The sequence below is a fragment of the Sciurus carolinensis genome, chromosome 12 (genome assembly GCF_902686445.1).
Source record: "Sciurus carolinensis chromosome 12, mSciCar1.2, whole genome shotgun sequence".
NCBI classification, from domain to species: Eukaryota; Metazoa; Chordata; class Mammalia; order Rodentia; family Sciuridae; genus Sciurus; species Sciurus carolinensis.
The window spans coordinates 85,777,855-85,793,991 of record NC_062224.1 but is presented as its reverse complement, the minus strand read 5'-3'; the positions used below and the strand labels follow the sequence as shown (position 1 = coordinate 85,793,991).

The 16,137-nt window shown below is 48.0% G+C and overlaps 1 protein-coding gene across 9 annotated transcripts in view; it reads left to right on the top strand.

Moving 5' to 3' along the window:
* The window catches only part of Nav1 (neuron navigator 1), a 255,598-nt gene that overhangs the window by 152,367 nt on the left and 87,094 nt on the right, over positions 1–16,137 (top strand). For 8 of the 9 annotated variants that reach the window (XM_047520678.1, XM_047520679.1, XM_047520673.1 and 5 more), the window contains 2 exons: positions 692–794; positions 5,082–5,447. In XM_047520678.1, coding sequence (XP_047376634.1) covers positions 692–794; positions 5,082–5,447 — 469 coding nt within the window. Of the gene's footprint in view, positions 1–503; positions 611–691; positions 795–5,081; positions 5,448–16,137 lie in introns of those variants that run through there. The other variant, XM_047520682.1, reaches the window with a different exon arrangement.

The window sequence follows — 16,137 nt, the reverse complement described above, 5'->3', positions numbered from 1 at the left end:
GTTCATCTCCTGTGGCTCCCCACCAGCCACCTTGCCTTTAGGAGGCTCTGTGGGAACTATCTTCCCTGAACCCCACAGAGGAATCTCAGATGTTCCCAGTCAGTGCCTGGGGCTCCAGTATGCAGAAGCTGGCCTACGCCACTCCCCAGAGCTAACTGTTGGCACCTCTTCCTAACTCTGTGATGACAGGCACATTGGGAGATTGAAAGCAGCTATGGTAGGAGGAGTTACACCAGAGCAGTTGGCAAATATGGCGATCACGGTGGCCCCTCCTCCAGGAGCCAGTTGTTAAACACTTACCAGTGCATTGCTGGAGAGGCGTTTTCAGGCAGGTGTCCCTGCACCTCAACCATGGGCAGCCTTGCCTCTGACCTCTGCTGTGAGAAGCAGGGCCGCCCCCAAAAGAGCCAGAGGTAGATCTGGTCACGTAAGGGATCTGAGGGCAGTATACCAACAAGAGCCACGTCTCCAGCCCTGCCACGGTCAGGGCTTCAGAGGGCCCAAGGGCACGTGTCCAGGGCCTTTTGGAGGACCTGTTCTGCTGGTCGTCTTCGAGAAAGACAAAAGACAGGTGCCTAACATGCCCATGGAGCCACCTCTGGGGGACATGGTCAGTTTTCCCTTTCCTATCCTCCGGCCCCCAGCGGAAAGCCCTTTCCACTCACCCAGCTCTTTCTGCTCTCCCTGACAGACCCAGAGTCCCAGAGAAAGAGGACAGTGCAGAATGTCCTGGATCTTCGACAGAACCTGGAAGAGACCATGTCCAGCCTTCGAGGCTCCCAGGTGACTCACAGGTAAGCTTGAGCTTTAAAGGACTGTGCCCTCAGTTATCCTCATCTGCTCCCCGGGTCTGGAGGTCAGGGCCCCAGGGCCCCATGCCTCCATGTAGGCATCCCAGGCCAGCCACATGGCCTGCCATGTGCACGGTTTTTAGAGCCCCACAGAGCTAGCCCTGCCGGGAATGGGGCGTCCTGTCTCTGCTTGAGTTTGAGCCTAGATTTCACTTATGCAGAGTGGTTTCAAAATGACTAGGTAGGGATCAGGAGGCTCAGTGTGTGGCCTGATGCTCACTCTCCCTCCTTAGACCTCAATTTCCTCATCTTTCAAAAGGGGCTTTCTTTACTCAGTGTTCCTCCTGTTCCCCAGGTCCCAGTGTTCTAGGATTCTAGAATCCATGCCCTCCCAACATCTGGGGCTCCTCACCCACTGTCAGTTAGATGACGTCTGGCCTCTTCCATCACCCCTGAGGGAGACCTGAGTGCTCAGCAGGACTCATACAATGTCATTCCATGCCCCATGGGTGTACCCCGGTCCTTCCCTCAGAGAGACCTCAGACCCACCAGCTGTGCGGGGCATGCGCCCCTCCCACTGCACCTCTCCCTGGTGTAGAGTTCTGGCCATAACCTCCTCCGTGTGATTCAGATTTTCCTCTGGGCTCCTGTGGGCTGCCCAGATGAGCTCATGTTGTCAGCTCCAAGGGGGGCAGAGGGCTGGGCTAAGCCATGGGGGTGAGGGAGGGAGAGTAGGCTGCCAGGGTTGGGAAGTCCGGGGGGGTGGACCAGGAAGCTGTGTGAGGATAGGAAGCCTCCCCAGTTGGCCTGGAAGAGGGTTCCTCCCCATCTCCTGGGATTGGAAAACTGACAGCAAAGTTGGGACATAGGGTCAATGGGTAAGGAGCTTTTCTTAGCCCAGTGCATGGCCAGCCCAAGTATCCAAACACATGCTTACATATGCTCAGGGACAGAGAACTTTGAAAGCATTCTAGTCCTTGGTGGGGTTGCTGTGACTATCATGGAACTGAACTTCATCCTTAGGAACTGTCACTCATTGGCCTAGTTCTTCCTACTTAAGGCCACTCTTCTCCTTCTTTCCACTACCTTCCCCCTCTCCAGTCCAGATCCCCTCTGTGGACACCTGGATCTTTCCTCTCAGACCTCTAGAAGAGTTTAAATGATAAGATCAATGGAAGCATCCATTTTCTGGGGTTACGTGTCTGTTCAGGTCAGCAAGACTCTGACTCCTGAAAGGGAGGTGATTTGTGGAGACCTAGGAAAATCGTGGACAGTGGAGCTCCACGGGCCCAGGGACTCAGGCCCCCTTACATCTGTCTCCTGTCCCCTTCCCTCAAGCCCAGAGCTGGAACCTAAAGTGGGCTCATCAGTTTAGAAACTTGATGGGTAAAATCTTGGACATCTTCCTTCCCCTGTCTTGGGAAGTTGCTGGAACATCTCTCAGCGCCAAGTCACCCACCAGCCTCATGCCAGAGAAGCTAGAAAGTGCTTAGTTGCTGAAAGGGTCACACCCCAAATGACTCACCCACAGAGGCAGGGCAGAGGCAGCCACACCAGCCTCCCTGTGCCACCGACTCCAAGCCCCTGCCCGCCTAGGGAAGCAGCACAGCTTCTGCTTGCGGGTAGAGGGGGAGGCCTAAAGCCTTTGTGCAGAGCTGACTGGTTTGGCATGGGGTGCGTGGGGCCTCTGGTTCCTGTCTCCCTGTATGGGAAAGGGAACCACCAACCTGAGGCTGGATTTTCTGTTTACCGTGGACCCAGAGCCACTTCCTCTCTTAGCCGTTGGTTTATATTATTCCAGTTCCACACTTGGTTAGCCTAAACACCAACTCCCTGACTTTTTATGGCTCCTTTAGTTTTTAAAGTACTTTCCATCAATCAGCCAGTCCCTCTGCCTTGGGGTAGTCAGGATATGTACATATTCTTTGGCTACAGAAGGAGCAACTGAGGCTGGGAGGGAAGACACCTTCTGGGTGGCACAGACTGAGAGCAACTGTGTGCCCACATGACACTGGGCACCGACCTTCAGAGCAAATACAGCCTCATCCCAGAGGGGCTCACTGTCCAGAGGTGCTTCCAGGAAAGTTGCTCACCCAGGAACTCCCGAGGTAACTCTAGACTCTTCCTTCCAGAAACGTTTTTCCTGTGCTGCTTCCTCTGTTTCTGCTGGTTGATTTCTCCTCAGTGAGGAGAGAGTCCAGGTCAGGGGCCAGGGCTGGAGAGGAAATGAAACTCTGTTCCCCCAGAGAGGCAAGCCTGGGGCTGACTGCAAAGCTGGAAGTCAGGAACTGAGGATCTGAGCTAGAGTCACCCCCTGCCAACTTAGATGTGTTTGGAAGCTATAACAGAGACACTAAAAAAAAAGGAAGAGATACTTTCTGTGCAGAGAACTAAACAAAGGGCAAGCCAGGGACAGAACTGAGGAACCCAGACACCCATGTGACCCTCACCTCTGCACAAATCTCTGACACCAGTGTAAGCTAACGACTCAAACCCGCTGCCCTGGAGACCTTTCCGTCCCTCAGCATGGCCTCCATTCTCTTCTTCCTTCCCTCCCTCTGGTGGTCATGGTCAGCTTGTGTTTATCAAGCACTTACTATGGGAGGCCCTGGATGGCGTCTTGTGATAAGAATGCCCCACCCCCGATTCAGCAGACCCATTGTGGGGCTGCTCCTCGTTGACCCACGACCGGGCACCAAGTACACCCCAGGACCCATGCAAAGTGCTGAAATAGAGCAGTGAGCCACAGTCACATCATGGCCACGGTCTCTGGCTCCAGGGAGCTTCCACTCTCTCCAAGGAGAAAAGGTCCACGGTAACTAGAAACTAAAAACAATGCAGTGTGTGACACAGGACTGCAGAACACAGTGAGCCTAAGGGCTGCTGGGGACCTGATAGGGAGAAGCCAGGTGTGGATGGGCCAGGAACATTCAAGAGGGTCAGAAACAGCAGTCACTAATTGTCTTGCCCACAGGATTCCATTACACTGTTTTGAAGGTCCAGTGACTCCTTCCAGTTCTATTGAGGAAAAAAAATCAAACCCACTTTTTCAGGTCCAATAAAGATAATTTTTGAGGATTTTCTTTTTTTCAAGGAACTTTTAAAAGAATAGAGAAATCAATGTCTCCATCTAATCCTAACCCTGAGAGTGACATTAAAATGGATGTGTTCACCAGGTAGATTCCTTTGCTTTGTGTACCCCCATGTTCACCCACGGGTTACTTCAGCTGCCCCAGTTTTTGTGCCCAAAGACCTCATTTCATTTTCTCAACCCCATCTGGATTTAGTTAAGCCAAGTGAGGGAGACCCTACCTAAGGTTGGCTTTGAGCTGGCACCACGGCTGCGCTGGGTGGAATTACTGGTCTCAGTCTGAACTCAAGTCCCCGCCACCTCTCCAACCAGATCCCAGTTGTATTTCCTCTCTGCAGATTCCCTGGCCCCTGAGGAGAAATTCCCCCCTCCCGAGGCCCCAGACCTCTCCAGCCTCAGGCCTCTGGCACTAACCTGGGCATCACTTCCTTGACCTGGCCTCGCAGGGCCTGAGGTCTGGGACCCTGAGCATCCTGCTTCACCCCCTGTCCACTTCCCATTCCTCTCCTATCCAGTGAAGGCTGGATATTCAGTTCCCCAGGAAGGCTCTGCTTCTCCTTCTGCTGCCTTAGGCCTATGGCTGGGCCCAGTCTTCTTGGGGACCTGCTGCGTGTCTGGAGCTTTTCCAACATGCTCCACACACCAGGCTTTCCTACGAGATCTGGTATCTGGGAACCAACTAGCCCTCAGCTCACTGATAGAAAAGAGAGGATGGCTATACCCTGCATAAAATGAATAGTCAAGACTCTGAGCTCAGGTGACTGGTCCCTCCCCCTTCCCCCAGAAGGTTCCATCTGGCCCCTTCCCTATGAGCCAGCACCGTCTATGCACCAAGCACTGTCAGATCTGTTCACCTGTGGTCCTCCCAACTCCACCAGCTCTTAGGCTGTTATCCCCACTGCACAGATGAAGAAACAGAGGGTTCACAAAGTTACTTTCCTCGGGCTCACTTACCTAGAGATGACAAAAACGTATTCAAACCGTATTACACAGCATGGTCTCCTAGGAATAGGCTGGATTGCTTTACCAGTCACTTAAACTCAGTTTCCCGTGACCACCTGATATACCCTGTAACCAGGGTAACAGGGACCTCATGGAAAAGCCAGACTCGCATACGGGGGAAGGCACACTGGGGTGCAGCGAGGAGACAGGGCACAGCGCCGTGCTACTAAAGGAGTGCCCTTTTGCTCTCTGCCCAGCTCCCTGGAGATGACCTGCTACGACAGCGATGATGCCAACCCACGCAGCGTGTCCAGCCTCTCCAACCGCTCCTCCCCTCTGTCTTGGCGCTACGGCCAGTCCAGCCCACGGTTGCAGGCTGGTGATGCACCGTCGGTGGGTGGGAGCTGCCGGTCGGAAGGACCGCCTGCCTGGTACATGCACGGGGAGCGGGCCCACTACTCGCACACCATGCCCATGCGCAGCCCCAGCAAGCTCAGCCACATCTCCCGCCTGGAGCTGGTCGAGTCCCTGGACTCCGATGAGGTGGATCTCAAATCCGGCTACATGAGCGACAGTGACCTCATGGGCAAGACCATGACAGAGGACGATGACATCACTACTGGGTAAGCACAGAGCCCTTGGACAGCTGGAGTGAGAGGCAGTGGGAGGGGATGCCTAAAAAGTGAAGTGGAAGATTTGAAGTGCTGTTGACAAAAGGAATCTGTGTAAGCTTTTGTGTGCAGGTTGTGAGAGCAGCTACGATCTGATGTGGTTTATTCAGACCTGTGTGTGATGGGTGGGGCCTACATATGAGGACCTGATTGGTCAATAAGTGTGCCTCTTTCTTATTGGCCCCTAGGCCTGCCATTCTGTGTAATGCCCCACCTACTTCCCCGGGTCCTCTGTGGACAAGTCTGGACCAGCGTCCTGGAAGCGTGGTGCCTAGGCGCATGCCTGTAAATCCTGCCACTTGGAAGTTAAGGCGGGAAGATCTCAAGTTTGAGGCCAGCTGGGCAACTCAGTGAGACCCTGCCTCAAAATAAGTAAATAAAAAGGGTTGGGAATGTAGTTCATGGCAGAGCACCCCTGGGTTCAGTCCCCAATACCAGTGAGTACGGAACTCCCAGGAAAACTCTTAGTACCAGCTCTTCTGCAGACTCTGTAGACCCAGGACAAGCTAATCTGCTTGCACATTTGCAAAAAAGTCTGATAATGTCATTTCCATCTATCTGCTAAGAAGAGAAAATGAGCTTGTAGGGAGAGCAGGAGTCAAGCAGAAAGTGATGAGTATTGCTTCTTCCTTTGCCAGGGGTTTCCGGTCTCCAGTCCCCTTCCTTACCCTGTGACCTTGGGTCTCTATTCCTTGGGTTTCTGCTTCTGTGGATCTTCTACCCATAGCTTCCTAGTCCCTACCCCAGGCTATCAACCCTTCTTTCCTGAGCTTTGTCCCATGAGTACCCCAATCTTATCGTTTTCTGTCTACGTCAACAGTGTTGGGCCTTGGAAACAAGCTGGGCAGAGGTAGCAGTCTGGGAAGTGAGGGGAGAGGACAGGAAGAATGAAGTGCTGGGAGCTTCCAGGGTCCTGGCCAACTGGTCCAAGCCCTGGAGACCAGAAAGCTGCTGAGACTCTGCAAGCTTCTCTGGGGCATCTCCCAGCTGTCTGCCATTTCCATTCCTCCTTCTTGGTTTGCTGGGACCCCCACCCCAGGAGAAACCACAGGAGAAGCAACAGTATTCCTCTCCCCCTACCTCTCAGGGACTTAATATCTTACTACCAGAGACCCTCTCCCCAGTAAAAATCTTAAGACTTCAAGGGAATGGAAAGTAGCCTCTTGGAAAAGACTGGGAACCGAGCTCCAGGCGGCGGCTGTTCCTGCCCGCATTCCCACCCCTGGGAATAAACTTGGCGGGATCTGGTCAGGGCCTGTCCAGCTGATGAGGCTGTTCTGGAGCAAAACAACTGACGCATGAATGGGGTTGTTTACTGCCTGTTAAATCCCAGGGGCCAGCCAGACCTCACGCTCAGATCTGCCAGGCCAGCCGGGAACTGGGACCAGAGAGAAAGCCAGCATATGGCCCTGAGCTGGGCTGTGCTCAGAATCCTGCCCTGGCAGGAAGGAGCGCGCCGTGCCTTGAAGGAGCTGCCCCACACAGTCTCTGCCCTGAGGAAGTGTCAGGTCCCCTTCCTCTGAGAATGTCCAGCTGGACAGGGCAGAGGGGAGCACAATGCTGTGGGACTAAGGGCTCAGAAATTTCTCCATGTGTCGGAAGGACTGTGGCCTCAGCCCTTCAGGCTCCCAGACCAATGAAGGTAATGGGATCCCTGTCCTCAGGGGAGGCCCAGACTGATGAGGGTGAGAGCCCTCTGACAGTCCCACCCCACTCCCAACTCCCCCGTGTCATGGCAGAGAATTCCCCGTGGGTGGGGAGAAAGCACCCCACTCCTGCCATGGACAGACCCTAGTCTGACAGGGGTGGCAGGATGCTGGCACTTAACTAGCTGTATGAGCTTGGGCAGGCTTTAATTTGTCTCCCTGCTAAACACAGACCACAATAGTACTGGTAGTCCCAAGATCACAGGGCCATTATGAGGATGAAAAGAATTCATATATGTTAAGCACTTAGAATAATTCTTGACTCATTGTAATTGCTTACTCAGCATTAGCTACTGTTGTTATTGTTGTTTTTAGAGTCCCAGGTGGATGGGGAGACACAGTCCTTGTCCTCAGATAGCAGGTAGTCTCACTGGAATCAGCAGCAAGGACAGATCTAGTAGCAGCTGACCAATCCCAGGGGCATAGAGAGTAGGGTGTGGGTATGGAAGGCCACAGGGACATCAGGAAAGGAAAGACACTTTATCCATACTCTCGCACCCTTTCTTTTCTTTCTTTCCTCCTTTTTTGGGGGGGAAGGAGGGCAGTATTGGGGATTGAACCCAGTGATATTCTACCTCTGAGCTACAGGACCAGCCCTTTCTTATTTTTCTTTTGAGACAGGGTCTCACTAAGTTGCCAGGCTGGCCTTGAACTTCAATCCTGCCTCAGTCTCCCAGGTTACTGGGATTATAGGGGTGCACCACTGTGGCCAGCTTAGCTACCTTTCTTTATTCTCCTTCCTCTGGTCCATGTGTGTAGTGCCCCCGAATCAGTGATAAAAGGAAATAATCAGGAGTCCTTGAGGCTGGCAGGAATAAGAACTTGCCCTCCCTGTGCACCCACCTGTCAGAAGCCCAGGGACGCCTGGAGTTTACATAGGAACACGGGATAAACTGTTAGCAAGACAGTACGCACAAAGCGATCCACACTGTAAACTGCAGTCTAGTGTACTAGGTGATTTCACGTCTCTTTTTTATGATCAGTCTTCAGTTAGCAATAACTCTTAACCCTAGTCTTAAGGTTTGTCATTAAATTCTCTGCCAGGACTGTAAACATGACCATCCTTAACCGTGCTTGGGAAATCACAGTTGAAGGGAATCGATTTATAATAGCCAGTTATAATGTCAACCATCACCCTGGATTATGTATTTTCAGGGTTACCTGTTGTTTTTACTTGCTCTGTTTGTTTAGAGCATCCTAGATTCCAGCAAGTCTTGAACTCTGCAACCCTGAGCTCGCTGTCCCTGCTCAGACTCCTCTGGGTCCTCCCCTCCCCGCTGTGGTCTTTATCCAGATTTTGTCAGTTAGAAAATGTCCTTTTCCTAAGAAAATTGTTTTTCCCTGTTCAGAAAATGGGTTGGGCCGTTCCCTGGAGAGGCAGCCTTCAGCACTTCCCTTCTCCCCCACGTGGTGACACTCCCCCACATGGTGACACTCCCCATCCTCTGCTGTAGGCCAGGGCCGCCTGCCAGCTGCCATTCCCAGCCGCTCCCAGTGCTGGGCCATTGGACAAGTGAGGCTGGTTGCTGGGCTCCTGTCTTCCCCACTGGGTGACACAGCTGGCCCCAAGCTCTCCAGTTGGGCCCTGGTGGATGACATGACTCTGACCCCTTCTCAGTGCTCTCACTTATCTGCTGGGGCATGGTGCACTGGGGGTTCATCCCATGCCAATCAGTGCCAGCTGCACATCAGCTCGCTGCTCCATCCACACACCGGGCTCTTCCCGGGTTGCCACTCAGCAAGACAAAGAAGGCAAATGCTCCAGACAGTTCACAGGCTAGACTGCAGAGGGTGACGCTGGCTGCCCAAAGAAACAGACATTTTCAAAAGATGAATTTTAACAAACGTGAAGTACACGCAACTCTTACCATTTTAAAGTGGCACCGGGTACAGTCACACTGTGGTGCCACCATCGACACCTTCCATTTCCAGAGCTTTTTTTGTCTACCCAAATTGAAACTTTGCACTCATTAACAATGTCTTCCCTTTCCCCACTCCTTCCAGCCCCTGTTCCACTTTCTGTTTCTATGAGTTTGACTACTCTAGGTAGTGGAATCAGACCGTTTTTGTCTTTTTATGACTGGCTTATTTTAACTAGCATCATGTCATCAAAGTCATCTTTTTTAAGGTTGACTAATATTCCATTATATGTATATACCACATTTCATTTATCTACTCATGCATTCATGGGTTGTATTGCCTTTTGGCTATTGGAAATGATACTACTGATGTACAAATATCTGTACAAGTCCCTGCTTTTATTCTTCCGGGTCTATACCTAGAAGTGGCATTATGGATTGTATAGTACTTCTACATTTAATTTTTTGAGGAACAACAAGGACTGTTTTCCACCCCATTTTACATTTTCTCCAATTCTAATTTTTTTACATCCTTGCGTTTACTATTTTCTTTTTTTTAAAATAAAATAATGACCTTCCTAATTATGTTAGTCAGCTTTCCTGTTACCATAACAAAATACCCGAGCTAAGTAACTTTAAAGGAGGAAAGGTTTATTGGACTCACAGTTTTGGAGTTTGGGGGCCTGTTTTGGCAAGGCAGTAAATCATGGTGGGAATGCATGGCAAAACTATTCATCCCCGGTGGGAGAGCAAAAGGGAAGCAGAGGATACCAAGGTCCCTCAATCCCCTTTGAGGGCACACCCCAATGACCTAAGACCGCCCACTAGGCCTCTCCTCTTAAAGGCTCCACTACTTCCCAATACCACAGACTGAGGATCAAACCTGTAACCTGTGGGCATTTGGGGAGCATTTAGGATTCAAAATATAGCACTAAAGTATGTGTAGTAGTATTTCATTGTGTTTTTTTAAAGTTATATTTTTATTTTTGCCTGGAGGTGAGGCTCAGCAGTAGAACACATGCACAGCATGCCTTGATTCAACCCCCAGTGCTGCAAATATGTACACATACACACACAAATTTTTAATTGACACATAACAATTTTATATATTTATGGGGTGTGGTGTGATATTTAGCACATGTATACAATGCATAGGGATCAGATCAAATAATCCATCACCTAAGACTTTTATCATTTTTTTGTGTTGGGAACATTCAAGATCCTCTTTACTACCTATTTTGAAAATAAATTATTGACAACTATAGAATATTAGAAGTTATTCCTCACACCCTATGGTAGTACAGAACATGAGAAGTTATTTCTCCTAGGGCTAGGGATCTGACTCAGTGCTAGAGTGCTTGCCTAGCTTGGGTTAAATCTTCGGCACCACAAAAAAAGAAAGAAAGAAAGATGGGAAGGGGAGGGGAGAGGAGGGAAAAGAAAAAGAAGTTATTCTTCTCATGCAGTCGCACCCCTGTACTGGTTAACCATTCTCTCTCCATCCCTCCCCACATCCTCCTCAGCCTCTGGTAACCACTATTCTGCTCTCTTCTTCTACGAGATCAACTCCTTAGCTTCTGCATATAAGTGAGAATGTAATGTTCTCCAGTTTCATCCATGTCACTTTGAATAACAAAATCTCATTTTTTATGGCTAAATAACATTACATTATATACATATATAATGGTGTATATAATTATATGTATACACACACATATATGTATATAAGTATATGTATATATTCCACATTTTATTTGCCCATTCATCTATCAGTGGACACCTAGGTTGATTCCATATCCTGGCTATTGTTACTTGTGTTGCAATAAAAATACAAATGCAGATGTCTAGTAGTAGGATCACCAGATCATATGGTAGTTCTGTTTCTAGTTTTCTGAGGAAACTCCATATTGTTTTCCATAATGACTGTACTAATTTCCATTTCCACCACATCCTCACCGGCATTTGTTACTTTTTGTCTTTTTGATAATAACCATTTTAATACAAGTGATTTGGATTTGCTTTTCCCTGATGACTAGCAGCATCTTCATGGATTAGCCATTTGTATATCTTCTTTGGAGAAATGTCTGTTTGACTCCTTTGCCCATTTTTTAACTGGATTGTTTGGTTTTTCTGGTTGAGGTGTGGGAGTTCTTTATATATTCTGTATATTAATCCTTCACAAGATATGTGATTTGCAAACACTGTCTTCCATCCTGTGGGTTACCTTTCATCCTGCTGAGAGTATCCTTTGATGCACAAAAAAGGTTTTCCATTGGTTTTTTTGTTTGGGATTTTGGTTTTTGGCAACAAATTACCCAGATAACTTTTGCCTGTTAATTGGGTCTTGGGCTCAAGTGATCCTCCTGCCTCAGCCTCCCAAGTAGCTGGGACTACAGATGTGTGCATCTGGCTAAAGTTCTTCATTTTGGTGAAGGCCAGTTTATCTGGTTTTCTTCCTTCTCCTCCTCCTCCTCTTCTTCGTCTTCTTCTCCTTTCCTTCCTTCCTTCCTTCCTTTCATAATATCCAGGAAATCATTGCCAAATCCCCTGTCATTCAGCTTTCTTCTGTGTTTTCTTCTGAATTTTATAGCTAAAAGGACTTTTTAAAATAAAAATACATATTCCAAGCCTAATCCCAGACTCACCAGTGTGGAATTTCTGTTACTCTAGGAAACCATATTTTTCTAAAACTTCCCAGTGATTTTGGGCCAGTCTGCCTTCTATCTAGTACAAATATCTTCTCTACAGTGTCCCTGACAGCCAGTCTTTCACCTTTGGCTTGCATAGGCACAGTGACAGGGAGCTTATTTCATTTCATGTAGAATTAAGTTCTAATAAAGTTTCTAAACGTTCAGTTGAAATCTGCTTCACTGTTAACTTTTGCCTATTAATTCAAACGCTGTCACTAGGAAGAATAGGGTAAGTGTAACTCCTCATCCGAATATGTCAACACGTACTTAAGGATTGCTCGGATATTCTTTAGACAACACCCTGCCCCATTTAAAAAAGTCCCCAGTTTATTTCAGTGCTTTGTGAAATGACCCAGTTTTCCAGACCCTTCATTGTCCCAATCACCCCTCCTCTGGAAGCTCTCAAGTTGTCAACTGTCCTCTTAAATGCTGGCACCTAGACTGATCCCCAGCTTGACACTAGAAGTAATACTCAAATCATGACACTGCAGACAACTTCGAGTTGGCTGCTGACTGTCCTGGATGACAGCTCGGGCCATTTTTACCACTTGAAAAGAGAAAAGGAATTTGTTTTTCTAAAAATAGGAAGGTCTGGAATTTAATCTAAGTAAGAAGATAAGTCTCCCAGCCATCTGTCCTCCCCATCCCTGGCATCCAGGGTCGGCGGGAGAGAGTCGAGGCCAGGAGCCTGCAGAGGTGGCAGGCCCTAGCAATGGGGCCACAGGCTCCCAGGTGGCCAGGAGCGTGGGGACCCTCCCCTCTCCCGCTGCTGTGAGTTGGTCTGCATCTCCATTTCTGTCTGTAGTGGTGGTGGCCTGGGAGGGCTGCGATGGGGCTCTGAGACCTAATAGGTGGGAACTTGCAGGTCACAACTCCAGAGGGTGCTGCTCACATGGGACAGAGTTGTGCCTCCTGCAACCCCTGCCAGATGGCTGTCCAGTGACCCTTGCCAAGGACCATGGAACCTTAGCCAATGTCAGCAGGCCCCATCTTTTTTTTTTTTATTCTAAACAAATGGGATACATGTTGTTTCTCTGTTTGTACATGGAGTAAAGGCGTACCATTTGTGTAATCATAAATTTACATAGGGTAATGTTGTTTGATTCATTCTGCCATTTTATCCCTTCCCCCATCCCTCCCACCTCTCTTTTCCCTCTAAACAGTTCTTCCTTCATTCTTGCCCCCCTCCCTAACCCTAACTCTAACCCTAACACTAACCCCTCCCACCCCCCATTATGTGTCATCATCCACTTATTAGAGATATCATTCGTCCTTTGGTTTTTTGAGATTGGCTTATCTCACTTAGTATGATATTCTCCAATTTCATACATTTGCCTGCAAATGCCATAATTTTATCATTCTTTGTGGCTGAGTAATATTCCATTGTATATATATACCACAGTTTCTTTATCCATTCATCAATTGAAGGACATCTAGGTTGGTTCCACAATCTGGCTACTGTGAATTGAGCAGCTATGAACATTGATGTGGCTGTATCTCTGTAGTATGCTGATTTTAAGTCCTTTGGGTATAGGCCAAGGAGTGGGTTAGCTGGGTCAAATGGTGGTTCCATTCCAAGTTTTCTAAGGAATCTCCACACTGCTTTCCAGAGTGGCTGCACTAATTTGCAGCCCCACCAGCAATGTATGAGTGTACCTTTCTCCCCACATCCTCGCCAACACCTGTTGTTGCTTGTATTCTTGATAATCACCATTCTAATTGGGGTGATATGGAATCTTAGGGTGGTTTTGATTTGCATTTCTCTTATTACTAGAGATGTTGAACATTTTTCCATATGTTTGTTGATTGCTTGTAGATCTTCTTCTGTGAAGTGTCTATTCATTTCCTTAGCCCATTTGTCGATTGGATTATTTGCATTCTTGGTGTAGAGTTTTTTTGAGTTCTTTATAGATTCTGGAGATTAGTGCTCTATCTGAAGTATGAGTGGCAAAGATTTTTCTCCCACTCTGTAGGCTCTCTCTTCACATTGCTGATAGTTTCCTTTGCTGAGAGAAAGCTTTTTAGTTTGAATCTATCCCAGTTATTGATTCTTGCTTTTATTTCTTGTGCTATGGGAGTCCTGTTGAGGAAGTCTGGTCCTAAGCCGATATGTTGAAGATCTGGACCTACTTTTTCTTCTGTAATATGCAGGGTCTCTGGTCTGATTCCGAGGTCCTTAATCCATTTTGAGTTTAGTTTCGTGCATGGTGAGAGATATGGGTTTAGTTTCATTCTGTTGCATATGGATTTAGCAGGCCCCATCTTGAGGGAGCTCAGCACGTGTGTCACGGCACAGCAGGATTGCTTGGAGACTGTCTGCCAGCCCTGTGGCTCTCAGGTGGTTCCCTGCCCTCTGTGTGTGGCTGGGCATTCCAGGCTTCTGTCCCCTCCTCGCCTCCCTCCTGCTCCCCGAGCCTGTCCTCTTGAACTGTGCTTGGGGGCTCAGGGACAGATGGGATTTGTTTCCTCCTTGGCTCTAAAGTGTCTTGACGTTGAAAAATGTCAAATAAAATAAACTGTAGACCCCTGCCTTCTCCCAGGCTGGCTCTTGGCTCCCAGCGGCAGTGAGCTCAAGCCTTAAAGAGACACTTCAGCTGCTGGTGAGGCCTCTGTCTCTCCAGTCCCTCCTGGAAAGAAGCCCCCACTCACTACTGCTCTTCTGCTTGGTCCATGTCTGACCCCTGACCCCAGGATACCCCAACCAGCCACTTTCAGTGATGAGAATTCTCTTGCATGAACACTGAGTTTGCACACTTTGTACGAAGAGAACCCTTCTGAGTTTGAACGGACAGGAAAGAGTTGTTTCTTCTGCCTTTGACTTCTCTATCTCCTGCCAGTTCTTTAGCACCCTGCCTAGTAGGCACATGAACCAGCTCTGGCTTTTGCCCCTAAAACACAAGAACAGGGGCAGAGAGTGCTATGGCATTGTCCTGGCAAGGACCCAATGCTCAAGTCCAGAAAGGAAATTTGGTTTCTGCCCTTAAAGAACTTGAGATCTAAAAGGAAGGAAAGATGCTTACTGGATCTAAGTAAAGGAAGGGGCATGTTGTTTGAAATAGATAATGATTGTTGCCTCGTTTGAGGATGATTTTTAAAATTACAGTGCTGATTCACAGATTCATACGCAATAGTGCTGACTGATACTTCTTTATGGTGCTGTGGAAGGAGCACAGATCTAATAACAGGATCTGGAGTTCAATCCTAAGCATACCTCTTGCTCGCTGTGTGGCACTTAGCAAGTCACCTAATCACTTTGGGTCTTTGTAAAAAGGTGATTGTGTATGCCTTGTGAGGGTCAAGTGGAAGAGAATAGGTAAGAGTGCTTTGAAAAGTATAAAGAGCTGCTGGCTCAGGAGGCTGAGGCAGGAGGATTGTGAGTTCAAAGCCAGCCTCAGCAAAAGTGAGGCACTAAGCAACTCAGTGAGACCCTGTCTCCTAAATAAAAAATACAAAATAGGGCTGGGGATGTGGCTTAGTGGTCGAGGGACCCTGAGTTCAATCCCTTGTACCAAAAGAAGAAGGAGAAAGAAAGAAAGAGGAAAAAAAAGAATAAAAGACTGTTGGTTTGAAACCTATTATTCCATCTCAACTTAATGTTCTATTCATTTACCTGATGACCTCTGTCTTAGGGATTATTAAAGTATCAAAACAAAGTTTCTTTAATTTGGCAGATGAGTATACTGAATTTGGGCCTTGACTTCTGTTACGAAGAACAGTCTTGTTTTGCTTTTTAACACTGTCTTGGTATTTAGTCCTGCAGTGTGCAGTTACTTCAACAGACCTTTGAGAACAGGCTTATCAACACAGGCATACCACAGATTAGCAGAGCAGTAATGTGGTTACAGGAAAGACTCAGAGCTAGACTGCCTGGGTTTGAATCCTGGCTCTTCCTTTTCCTAGAGAGAGTAAGTTCTTTGACTCCCTGTTTCAAGGTCCTCAGCTGAAAAGTGTGGAGAGTAATGGGACATACTCTGTTAAGATCAATGTGAGGATTACATTATTTACTGCACCTCCTTTGATGTCATGGGTGCTCAGCAAATGTTACCTGTTGTTAGCCATTTGATGAAAGAGATTAGCAAGGTGACACATTCTAAATGCATATTCTAAATGATAATTTAGTATTTGAAAAAGTGTGTGTTCATCTTCATGCTTGAAAATAGTATTTCTGCTCCTCACTAGAAGAATGACAAACTAACTCATTTGCTGAGCAAAATGGATATTCTGACCTGTTTTTACCTGTTCATGCAGTGATTTTTTGTTTGTTTGTCTTCTTTTTGTACCACGGATTGAACTCAGGGACACTGAACCACTGAGCTGCATCCCCCGTCCTTGTTTGTATTTTATTTAGAGACAGAGTCTCACTGAGTTGCTTAGGGCCTTGCTAAAT